The sequence below is a fragment of the Pteropus alecto genome, unplaced genomic scaffold (genome assembly GCF_000325575.1).
Source record: "Pteropus alecto unplaced genomic scaffold, ASM32557v1 scaffold113, whole genome shotgun sequence".
Classification (NCBI taxonomy): domain Eukaryota; kingdom Metazoa; phylum Chordata; class Mammalia; order Chiroptera; family Pteropodidae; genus Pteropus; species Pteropus alecto.
The window spans coordinates 448,556-460,886 of NW_006433949.1; the positions used below are offsets into that span (position 1 = coordinate 448,556).

At 39.5% G+C, this 12,331-nt stretch overlaps 1 protein-coding gene across 1 annotated transcript in view; it reads left to right on the forward strand.

Annotated features, from left to right (window-relative positions):
• PTPN11 (protein tyrosine phosphatase, non-receptor type 11) overlaps nucleotides 1–11,946 on the forward strand; it is a 73,871-nt gene extending 61,925 nt beyond the window's left edge. The window contains 3 exon segments of the mRNA XM_025044477.1: nucleotides 5,262–5,374; nucleotides 7,123–7,224; nucleotides 7,919–11,946. Of these exon segments, the coding sequence (XP_024900245.1) occupies nucleotides 5,262–5,374; nucleotides 7,123–7,192 (183 nt within the window). The 3' untranslated portion in view covers nucleotides 7,193–7,224; nucleotides 7,919–11,946.
• The last annotated feature ends 385 nt before the right edge of the window (nucleotides 11,947–12,331 follow it).

Sequence of the window (12,331 nt, forward strand, 5' to 3'; positions counted from 1 at the left end):
CAGTCCAATAAAAGGGCATTTATTTTCACTTCGTTCATTTGGTTATTCATTCCTGCGTTAGTTGAAGTGGGTTGCACTATGTGCTGGGCACTGGGCCAGATACTGGGAATATAAGTGGCCGTGCTCCTGAGGTGGGAATAAATCAGAATGGTTGGAGTAGAGGGAGTCAGAGGGGGAGCATGGGGTGTGATGGGTGGGACTGGAAGAGTAAGCAGAGACCAGATTTTGAGCTCGCAGGGGAGTGGCATAAAAATATCCTCAATTTAAAAAGGGGGCCCTGGCTTGTGGGGAAAGAATGAATATGTTCTAGCCTTGAGCAGCTGCAGGGGGGCCAGTGTAGGTGAGAACTGATGGTAGTTTGGACAGGGCAGGTGGGGCCAATGGTGAGCACGGAGAGAACCGGGAAGACTTTGCTATAGATATGGAAGGAGTCAAGGTGTTTGTAAGCCTGACATCTGAACCCAGGGCATGCTGAATGAGCAGTCTTGTTGCTCTGTAGTCTACAAGGGCATTTGCAGTTTACCGTCTTTTCCTGCTCTTGGTGTTTGGGCTTTTTTATAATTTACAGTTCAAGAATGTAACTGGAGTTCCTTCACATGGTGAGATATTTAATGCCAGGTGAGTTTAGAGCCTTGTGGTTAGTTCCTTCTCTCAGCCTTGGCACTGTGACAGTTGGCAAGGCCATAGGATTTATTATAAACATTTCAGAAGGCTTGGTACATATGCTATGTTATTGAATCTGGGTGGATGATACATCAATTCCAGATCTTTTTTGGGGAGCCTCTGAAACAAATTTCCCTCCACCCCCACAAAACAAAACAAAACAACCCTTATCCCCTGAGAATTTTCCCAATCTGTAAGATACCCTGGGCTGTCACAGTACTGAGAAACAAACTTGTCTGATTTGTGAATGTGTCATTTCTTGTTCTTCCTAAGTAAGCTAAAAATACTCTAGCATTGTTAATGCTTTTCCTTGAGCTACTTTGATTCATTGAAATCCTGTCTTATTTGTATTAATTATTCTTCATTAGAAAATCCTTTTATAATCACCGTATGTAAAATATTGATTTTGACTTTTAAGAAAGTATTTAGTAGGGAGGGAGAAATGGGGAGTTACTGTTCAGTAGGTATACAGCTTCCGTCATGCAAGATGAAAACGGTCTAGAGATCTACTGTTCAACAATTACATATGTTAATATTGTACTGTACACTTAAAAGTTTGTTAAGAGACTATATCTCATGTTACGTGTTTTTTAGCACAATTTTTAAAAGAATTATTGAGTAGAAAGCAAGTTTATGCTTCAGTTTTTATTTTATATTTTTAATTTTTGTTCCAAAAAATGAGTTAGGATTTTTAAAATTTAGAATAAGTTTAAAAATAAGTAAAGTTCTCTGCCCATTCGCCCATCTAATATCTCATTTTAAATTATATCGTATCATCTTAAAAATTCCTTCTTACATAAGCCAGTCTTTCACTGCTAAACACCTGCAGTTATTCAAAGGTAATTATTCACAATGCCTTTAGATTTTTAAAAACAGTTCAAAAGATTGAAATACTGTGTAGATGAAACAACACATTTTCTCCTTCGATTTCTTTTTTGCAACTTTTTCTCTAGACTATAAGTTCTGTAACGACTGCTTTATTAGGTAATAAATTGGTTTGGCTGCTTTGACAGAAGCTAAATAATAGTGGCTTAAACCAGATCTAAAAGCTTATTTCTCATCTACATAAAACGCTGAGTTGGAAGGTGATTTGGGATGGGTGGGTATAGGGCAGCTCTGCTCCATGGGGTCATCCAGGGATCCAGGTATATTCTTTCTTGTTCTGCTGTCCCATAGGATGTTTCCTTTCCCACATGGTCTCAGCAGGAGAAAGTGGAGGGTAAGCAGCTGCCTGTGAATATGAGAGTCAAAGTTTTTCTGTAAAGAGTCAGATAGTGAATCTTTTAGGCTTTGCAGGCTGCATATTCTCTCTCTCTCTCTCTCTCTCTCACTCTCTCTCCCTTTAAAAACTATTAAACTTGTAAGATAGGTAACTATTCTTATGTCACAAACCTTACAAAAAGGCCTCAGACTAGATTTGTCCCACAGGCCATTAGTTTGCCAACCTTTCTTTTAAGGACATGACATAGAAATCACACACTTCCTCACCTGTAAAATAGAGTTACTAATAGCATCTATTTCAAAAGGTAGTTAGGAGGATTAAAATGTTAACTGGTTTTATTATAATAATTGATATTTAACTCCACCTTTGAAAGAGAATTAGCACATTTTAACCTGATTTTTGACATGATTTGTGACATTTATATCTCTATAATTGCCACAGTTGTTTAATGTTAGCACTGTATATAAATCATTGCACTAGTCTTTTTATCATGATTTCTTTTTCTTGGAATTCTTTATTTTGATTTGATTTAGTATCTCTTTTGGCTAGATTTCATTATCTGGTGGTTGTTTAACAAAGATATTTGATTCCAAGTTTTTATGTGCTCGAAAATGTCTGAACACTGGTTTTTCTATCTAAAGGACAATTTAGCAGTGTATAAGATTCTTGGGTCATCTTCTCCCCACCCCAGGATTTTTTAGACTTATGTGTCTGGGTTGAAGTCTAAAGTCAATGTGATTATTTATTTCTTTTATATGTAATTGACTTTTTTTTGCCTGGAGATCTTTCTTTCTTGTTAATGTTTGGGAAATCGATTGTGAAGTTTTTCTTAATGTTATGTGCCCTTTTAAAATGTAGATTCAGGGTTTTTTTGTTTGTTTTAATTTTAGGAACATTTTCTAGCATTATGTCTCAGAACTTTTTTTCTGTTTGATTTCTTCCTATCTTCAGGAATTCTCCTATGTATATTAAATCTTTTATTTGCTCTTTCCATCACTTCTATGTATTTTATTAATAGTTTTTTTAGTATATTTTCGCTAATCTGTCTTCAGTGTTCCATTCTGTGTTTTTAGTTACTTTTGCTGCCTTTAATTGGATTTATTTTTTCTTCTTTTATTTCTTTCTGTTGCTTTGGCAGCTTTCTTTTCATCTCTCTCTTATAATCTCTTACTCGCTCTTTCTTAAGAAAGCTCTTATCTGTAAAGTCTGTGATATTAATGCAGAACTATTTGCTTTATCTCTTCTTTGTTTAGTTTCTTTTGTGATGCGTTTTCTCCATCTGCCTTGTTTTTTATTGGTACCTTTCCCCATCCCCCATCTTCATATTGATCCTGTGCTGATCCTTCTGTTATCAGGTGTGTCTGTAGTGAGGGGAGGCAGGATGGCCGAAGAGGTCCATGGCTTCGGTTTGGGTTCGTTGTCTCAGATGCCGTGTCGCCTTTGCCCTGGGAGCACATCCATGTGTTGGAGTTCAGGGGTCAGTGTGACTCTGTAAAGCCCGTGGAGTCAGAGGGCTAATGACACTCCTTTCTAGCCCTGCCTCACCTCCAGTCTGCCACAGCTAGGGGGTGGCGATGGACAGCAGAAAGGGCCCTTCAGAATGTGGGCCTCTCTACTGAGCTTTCCCCACCTCTCCTGGGCCTGCTGTGGCTCCCCCACACCCCCAGGCCTCACTTCTGTGACAGCGACATACGGGGGGTTCTTTTTCCTGCTATAGTCTGAGTGGATGTGTGTCAGTTCTCAGCCTCCTCTTGATTTTGGTCCAGCTTTCACCATATTGTAGCAGAGATGCTTCAAAGTTTATAGACTGCAGTTGTAACATTCTCTTGTTTTATATATAATAAGATTTTCCACTTTTTATTAACTGTTGTTTTGATGAGTTTTGAGTAAGGAGAGGATAAAGAAACTTCACCGGTAGGTTTAATTCCTTTTATGCTTTACATTTTATTTTGAAAAGTTAAAAAAATACGGTACCACACCTATAATCAACCATTTGGTTTTGTCATATTTCTTTCAAGTCTCTTTCCTTTCATAAAAGCAGTCAAGTGTAGCAGGTTCAGCCGAAGCTCCCTTTGATCGCCACCCCCAGGTCCACCCCTCTTCTTCACCCTTGGGACCCCAGGACAGTCATTAGCCCTGCAGTCTCTTTATGTTTTAAAATACAAATGCAGATATCTATACCCAATATAGGAAATTGTTTTATATGTTTAGGAGATTTAGCCAAATGATATCATACTGTCTTATTATTCTGCAGTTTGTGTTTTTCCACCTAACATCGTTTATGAAATCTGTTTTGATAAACACACGTGCGTGCACACACACATGCAGTACACTCTTCGTTCCTCTTCACTGTTGCATGTGATGTCATGATGTGACTACATCACATTCATTATTTCTCTTGGACATTGTTAAGAATGGTGCATCACTGGACATGCTAAACAGCTCTTTTAGGCATAAGTGCATGAGTTTCTCAAGAAATAAATGTTCACGGTTATAGGAGATATGCCTTTTCAATATTATTAGATACTAACGAGTTGGTACTGCCAGTACTGACTAATTGCACACCCAAGTGGTGGCACCAACTTACCCTCTTAGCGATGGCGAATGAAAGTTCCCCACGTGTATGTCAGTATCTGATACGGATACCCATTCTAATATGTGCCTTTTCCTCAGTACCCCTGTAGTGAATGCAGCGTTACATCGTGATAGCAATTGGATAAATTAGATTTCCAGAACTGGTTATTCCTAGGTGAATTTAGGAGTAGAGTGACAAATCATCTAAGTGGAGTCGTACCAAAGGTAGTTCAATCTGCATCTGAGACAAGATTACATGCTACTGGCTTTCTTTGCCATGTTTCCTTCCCCAGAGTATCTAGAGCAGAAAATAAAGTTTTAAAAGTGCTAAGGTCTTTTCTAGGGTGGGGTGGGGTGGGGCAGCGTGGGAGTAGTGGGGAAGATATGATAAAGCATATTATTGTTTCTGATAAGAGTACTACCATCTTCGCGCCTATTTTTACTTAGAATGACTATATTTCTGAAGCTCTTTTCCCAACTGTTTACCTGAAAATCATTACATGTGTTGCAAGTGAATTAGGAAATGATTAGATGCTAATGTAGCAAAGAAAATGTAATTTCTCTTTTAGCTCAGAAACAGATGTGTTTGGTTTAAGTTGTTAGTGCGTGACTCTCTGCTTTTAAATTGTATGGTTCAAAGGTACTTTTCACCTATGTGTAGTATTTACATTGAGGAAGTGGTCAATATTATAGTATTCAGGGTCCAATCTCTCTCTCTCTCTCTCTCTCTCTCTCTCTTTTTTTGCTTCTTTATTCCTTAAAAAAGTCACAGTTCTTCATATATGTAACCTTCATCTTTCAGAAAAGCAAGAGGAAAGGGCACGAATATACAAATATTAAGTATTCTCTAACGGACCAGACAGGTGGGGATCAGAGTCCACTCCCGCCTTGTACCCCGACGCCGTCCTGTCCAGAGTAAGTAGTAATGAAGGAAATTCTTTTTACCTGAACATAATACTATAGAAAAGCTTCAAAAACAACAAGTCTTTGTAGCACACGCCTTTCATTGGCGCACATCATTGTCACCCATCCGATGAGTGTGTATATCAGTGGCCGCCTAAACTAAATTTTAATTTACTTAAACTGAAGGTTGATTGCTACACAAGCTGTGATTATATGGGGTTATAAGTATGTCAAGTGATGGTTCTCTGAGATGAACCTAATTTTTCTGTTGATGGGGTGGGATTTGTCGTAGAGGTAGATAATATCTCTTTTGATGTGTTAAGACTCTTTGCTAAAGTAAAGTAAATAAATTGACCATTAATCTGTCAACACAATCATGATCTGCTAATTTTCCACAGTCAACAGAAATCTACTTTGGGACTGAAACCAGGAGTCAGCAAGCTATATCGCTCACAGACCAAATCATGGCCACAATCTGTGTTTGTACAGCTCACAAATGGCTTCTAAAGGGTTATTAAACACACACACATACACGAAGAGTAACATATGACAGAGACTGCGTGTGGCCTGCAGCGACTAAATTATTTACCCTCTGGTTCTTTATAGAAAAACTTTGCTGACTCCTTGTTTAAACTAAAACACGATAGGAAAACATTTGTTAAATCGATTACGTGAATGGCAATTTACGTTATTATTTTTATATATATTCTAAAGTCATTCTCTGGTATAACATTTGCTTTTTCCCCCCGCTAGAATCTTAATCTCTGTTTGCTTCTGATGTGGATTTTTTAAACCCCTGCTGACTTTAATACTCTCTATAAACATTTTACATAGCATATATGAGGCTTGTATTTATATTTGCTTTCTATTTAACATTGAAATGAAATTATACAACACAAGTATTCTTTCCACCAAGCTGCCTCTTCCTTCTGCCTGCCCTTTTCTCTCCCTGTGGCCCGACAGGGAAAGTTGATATTTTAAATTGCTATCTGCAATAATTTGCGGTGGAACCAGCACGTCAGGGCCCTGGGTCCTTGCCAGAAAGCTTTCCCCACGTATTGGCTTAACAGAATCAGCTCCAACGGCTCGCTTGTTACCAGTGCCTCTCTCTTCCTGTCATCGCCCTTGTAGGGTACAGACCCTGGACACCCCGGAACCCAAGCCCCTTCTGCTTGTTTCGTCTTACCCCTCTCAGGTCGGCACCCACAGCTGCCGGGTTCCTTGTCCTTCTGACTGCTCTGCTCTCCACTCCTCGCTCAGCAGACAGAGTCTGGGCTCTGATGCGTGGACCCTCCTCCCAGGGCCCTGAACCTCACCTTGAGCTTGTGTTTCCTGGTCCCCTTTACATGGCCAGATTCAGGGCCCGACTGCTCCTGCACGTTCCCGTCTTAGACCTCATGCCCATTCAGATCCTTCAGCTTGAAATTAATACCGTTCCCTCCTATACGTACGTGTCCCACCATCCTTCAAGGTCTAACTCAGATACCTCATCGTCCAGGCCTCCCTTGCTCTGCCCACCTGCAAAGCAGCTCGCTTGCCTCCAAACCCCAGAGAGCAGAGAGGCTTGAGGGTCTCACTTCACTTTTAGTTTCACAATTACATTGCTGTATATTTATGTCTTATGTCCTGTCCCGGGGGCAGGAACTATGTCTGCACCATATCTGGTCCCCAAAGAATATAGTATGCACCTTACAAATAAGGCAGCTTGAACAGCATGGTCTGCATTTTTGTTGACATCATCTTCTTTCTTTTCTTTTCAGAATGCGAGAAGATAATGCTAGAGTCTATGAAAACGTGGGTCTGATGCAGCAGCAGAAAAGTTTCAGATGAGAAGACCCGCTGAGACTTCAGCACAGAAATAGGTATTTAAATGGAAGTGCTGTCTCGGTTAATTGTTTATAGCATTTGTGGCATTTTTAAGCAGGCAAATCATATGTGTTTCCGCATAGTGTATCATAATCGAGTTATACAAATCAACCTCCTTTTTCCTCTCCCTATACTTCTTTGTTCATTAAGCATGAAAACCAAATGCAGAATTAACTCTGAAGGACAAGGTCAGCACTTAGAGAGAAATGGTTGATATTGGTGATGCACCAAGCAGTATCACCATTCTTGCAATTTCTATTAGAGTTCGTTAACCCACGCTGTTCTGGGAGATGGTCAGTTAGGGGTCTGGGAAGCATGGGGACACAGCACGGGATAGTTGGAGTCAGGACGCCTGAATTCTCATCCCAGTTGACCTCTGACTGGGATGTGACATGGGACACTGGACAACCCGGGCCTCCAGCTGACTCCGCTCCACATTTCTTCCAGCTCCGTTGCTAGAAATTCATCTCCCTTGCACGTCTCCTCCTGCTCAGCCACCTTTTAAGGCAGTGACCCATGTGTGATGTATGTTTTAAAGATAAGTTAGACACTCATAGTTTCAGTATTTCATGTTGAAATTCTCATTTCAATTAGTATATTTAAAAGCTTTAAATCTACTTTAAAATGGTTTAATGCCTTGCTAAGCTTTTAGACCTGTGCTCCTTAAAAATTCTAACATTTCTTCCCCAGATATGGACTTAATCCTCTTCGTTAAAAGATCAAGAACAGATGCAAGAAAGTTTAAGTGAAGAATGAACTTGAATTTCAAAGGCTCACGTTGTGGTCAGCTACCTTTCGATAAGCAAAATTTGAAACCATTTACAGACCACTGTATTCTAACCCAACGATACCTGATTTCCAGTTACTCATTTCCTCAGACAAGAAGAAATCATCTCTACAATGTAGACAGTGTTATATTTTATAGAATTTTATTTTAAATTGAGGAAGCAGTTAAATCGTGCTCTATATTTTACAGTTGGTGATTCATATTCTAGTTATTGACATTTTTTTCTTTTCATAACCTTAACAAATTTAATTTTCCCCCTTGTGGGGGTTAATTGAGCACTTGTTAGAGGAAAAATGGGGAAAATTAAGTGACAACATCCTGTAGCAGTGAGAACAATGTCATTTATCATCACTTACTCAGTAGTGGATAATTCCTTTTCATAGCTGGTGTTTTTGGCTAAATGATAATTGAGCCAGTGCCCCAGACTACCAAAAGTTGACTGTCTTCCTTTGCATTGCCATTAAAACATCATGGGGAAAAAAATCATGGGAACTTAGGATAAAAGGCATGTTTTCTTCTTAGCAGATGACCAGTTACTATTAAGCTTATTGAACGAGAAGGTCGTGGCGGGGAAACGTTTGCCATATTTTTTCATTTGAATTATTGTCTTATATTTAGAAAAAATGCATCTGTGAATAACCAGTATTTTGGTTATCAATTGTTGACAAACCACCCCAAAACACAGTGACTTAAAATGACAGTTCTTTTTTTTTTCTCACTATTGTTCAATCTGGGCTGGGCTCAGCCGAGCTGTTCCTCTGCTCATCTTGCTGGTGTCACTTACTGTTGTCACTCTTGCTGGTTGGCAGGTTGGCTGAGACACTGGGATGGCTGGGCCTCTTTCTCTGCATGTGGTCCCCAGGTCTCGCCACGTGATCGCTCCAAGTGGCCTCGCCAGCAAGGTAGCTGGATGTCTTACATGGCAGCTCCGAGCTCCCTAGAGTATAAAGCAGTAGTGGCCAGATCTTCCTGAGACAAACCCAGAAGTGTCACAGCATCACTTCTATTGCCCTCTATTGATGAGAGCAAGTCACAGGCTCAGCACAGATTCAGGAAGAGGGGATTCCATGAGGGCACGAAGTGGAGGTGTGCTTCATTGGGGGGTCCCCAGTGGACAGACTGTCAGAACCAGTACCATGGAAAAACAACTGTTGTTAGTTAGCAAAAGTGGAAGCTGCTAGTGACCTTGGGACGCTGAAGCTGCTTATGATAGCCGTGTAGGCTGGAAGTCAGACAGAGAGAGAGGGCCTTCAAGAAGTGTCCTATACCAGTTCTGCTGGCTCTTAGCATATTTTCTGAACCCTCACTTGGGAAAACTGGTCTCGGAAGGATAGATGTGTTTCGGGGGGCAGAGCATTTGCAAGCAGAACCACCCATAACCGTGGCACCCGCAGAGGGAGGCGACTGTGGTGCTTTCTTCATGCCACTGGCATCAGTTGGGCCTCCACGCGTGCGTGCGCTCGGGCTGCAGTGAGCAGGAACAGTCCTGAGGAGGCTGCTCATCAGGTTGAATTAGCCGTAGCTCATTTTCGTTTTAACCAAGCAGAAAGATTTGCTAACGTCCTACCTGAAGTGCCTTCAAAAACAGCCCTTTTTGCCCGGTGTGTCAAATCATCGTTTGGTGAGTGTATTTCAATTAAAGTATCATTGGCTGACTTTGTGAAGCTAATAAAATGCTACGGCAGCTTTGCCATTAAGTTATGGTCTCCTTTCTGGAATTTTTCTTGCTTGTGCTCCTGAAAGGAAGGACTAGATCCAGAACTGGCAATAGCTCCCTCCTGAGGTCTTTGTCTCTCTTGAAACTCCGAGGTCATTTTCACAGACAAAATATATATATAAAATATATATTCCCTCCACCCTCACCTCCCCATCCATTGAACTTAGAATTGTTTCAGAACGCAGGTATGGCCCGAAGGTCATTACCTTTTAAGAGGAATGTAAATGACTACTCTCTTGTCAAGCCCCAAAAGAGAGATTCCAGTTCAGTATTTGCAATAAGGATCTTGAATCCTGTTCTTTTTATTGCATGTCACATTGAATGGTTGGTTCTCATTTTGCATCGATTTCTGTGAAAATGTTTTGACTCTGGACTTTGGGGCTAAAGTCTTTCACCAGCATACAAGGGTTTGATGGTACAAATATACCTGCTGCATTAAGTCTCTGCCTGTGGCGTCAGATCAGTTGCTTTTACTCTGGGTGGGTGTGTGTGTCGGGGGGGACACCTGATTTTGGTTAGCTCTTGTTTGTTACAGGACATGGATGTATTTAGATTTCCCTCCACGAAGTCAGCAAACTTCTTTCAAGACAAGATTGTAAGAGTCCCTAGGTTGCTAAGGTTTGTCATGTGTTTGATGAAAGGTGATTGCAGGTTCTCAGATGAGATTTCTCTATGTAGGATGGAATCAGGCAGAGGGGCGGTGAAGATGGGGGAAGCTCAAGGTGTGGATTTAAAAAATTATGGAAATGAAAGTTCCAAAGAGGTGGTTTCTGAGAAAGTCAAAGGGTCCAGAGCCAGAGCAGTCAGTAATAGTTGAATCGGGTTACCTGGAAAATAGGTATAATAGACACAGGTACACAGTCTGCTTCTGGGTTGCCATGGACATTAAATTTGCACAATATCCCATAGCTGGTTGAGTATTTTAAAATGATAAGCATAAGGTTTTATATTTGGGGTGAAGAAATTATCTGGCTGTGATATTGGGGTTTTTTAAAAAAGTCAAATTTCAGTCTTAATAGCTTTTATAAAAAATAAGACACCTCATATCCGGTGTGTGGCCCTCCTGAAAATTGTGGTCATCTCTCCGGTTAAAATCAGTAACTTTTCAAATGTGGCTAAATGAGGGTGAGAAAATACATATACAACTTTCTTGGTGTTTTGCAATCTTGATGGAGCCCAGTTGCTTTGGAACGGCCAGGAAAATCATCAAGATTACTTTTAGGGGTTATTTTACTGGGGATTTTAAGAACTAATATAAGGTCTTGGGTTATTTCTAGTTCAGGGGAATGTGGAAAGGTATGCAATTGTGAAGTGTTTTATTGTAGCTTATTAACCTATAAGGGAAACTTAGACTGTAGACATAAGGTCAAACCCAGTGCAGTTTTTGTTTTCTGTGTGTTGTTGGGGAATAAAGTTTTATATAGCAAGCACATGGCCTCCCTGATTTCACGATGCCTTTATTAGGATCTGTATCATCCCTTAATTTTGTTGAAAAAATTTTCCCTTCTTCCTCTTGAAAAGTAAGTTCCAAAATATAGTTTATTGTATCTTCCATCATTAAAAAGTTTGTTCCTTTTTACTATGGGCAGTTCAAACAAGGCAAAAATATTAAACAGTTGGTTTAAATGTGTTGTATAACTTTGCTGTATATCAAACTAATTTTTATAAGTTTTCATCCTAAACCTCAAATCATGTAATTAATAATTTGCCTGTTTATTTATGACCTAATTGTGATTCTTTTATTAATAAAAGCTAATGGAAAAGGATCCTTTATTAAGCTGATGAGTAGACCTACATTTAATTTTCTTGCAGTATATGAAGTATTGTACCAGAGTATTAAAAGATATGTAATATTTTATTGATAAATCTATCCTTTAAAAGGAATACATTTAGGATGTCATCATTTTGATGTGAATCATGTAAATGTTGATAATATGCACTGTTTATTATACATTTAGTGTTTCAAGAGATTCAATTAATTGCCTTTTTGCCCACGTATATTATGTAGTCTATTTGCAATTGTTTTTAAAAAGTGACATTAAAAGAATAGTTTATGTAGAGAAACATTAGTGGATGTTAATTGTCTCCCCACCTGTATTTATGGGTGTTAGTTCAACTGCTTTGCTAGTTGCAAAGCCATATTATCAGAGTAAAAGTGTATTTGTAAACTGTATGGGAACTAAAAATTAGGAATAAAACCATTTTCTTATATTATGGTATTTGTCATTTACTTCATCAGAAATGTCCAGGAAAACTTGAATTCTAGGTCACTCAACCTCTTTGTCACTCAACACTGGCAAAATACTGACAGCAGCTCTTATTTAGAAGGTAATTTGGAAAACAGAATGAATGAATCAGCTCCTCAAGCATTTAAGTGCCTACTCTCTGAATAGCTTCGGGAGACAGAAAGGGAATTCTTTTTGGAAGAACTTATAAGTAACAAATAAAAAGTGTGTCTGCATAAAATATACAGGAAATGATTACACATGTCATGTGAATAGTATCGGGTGGGGATATGAAGAAAGATACAATAGGGGAGCCGTGGAGGTGTGACTTATGTGCTATCGGATGTCAGCTCTTCCCTATAGGTTTAGCCTAC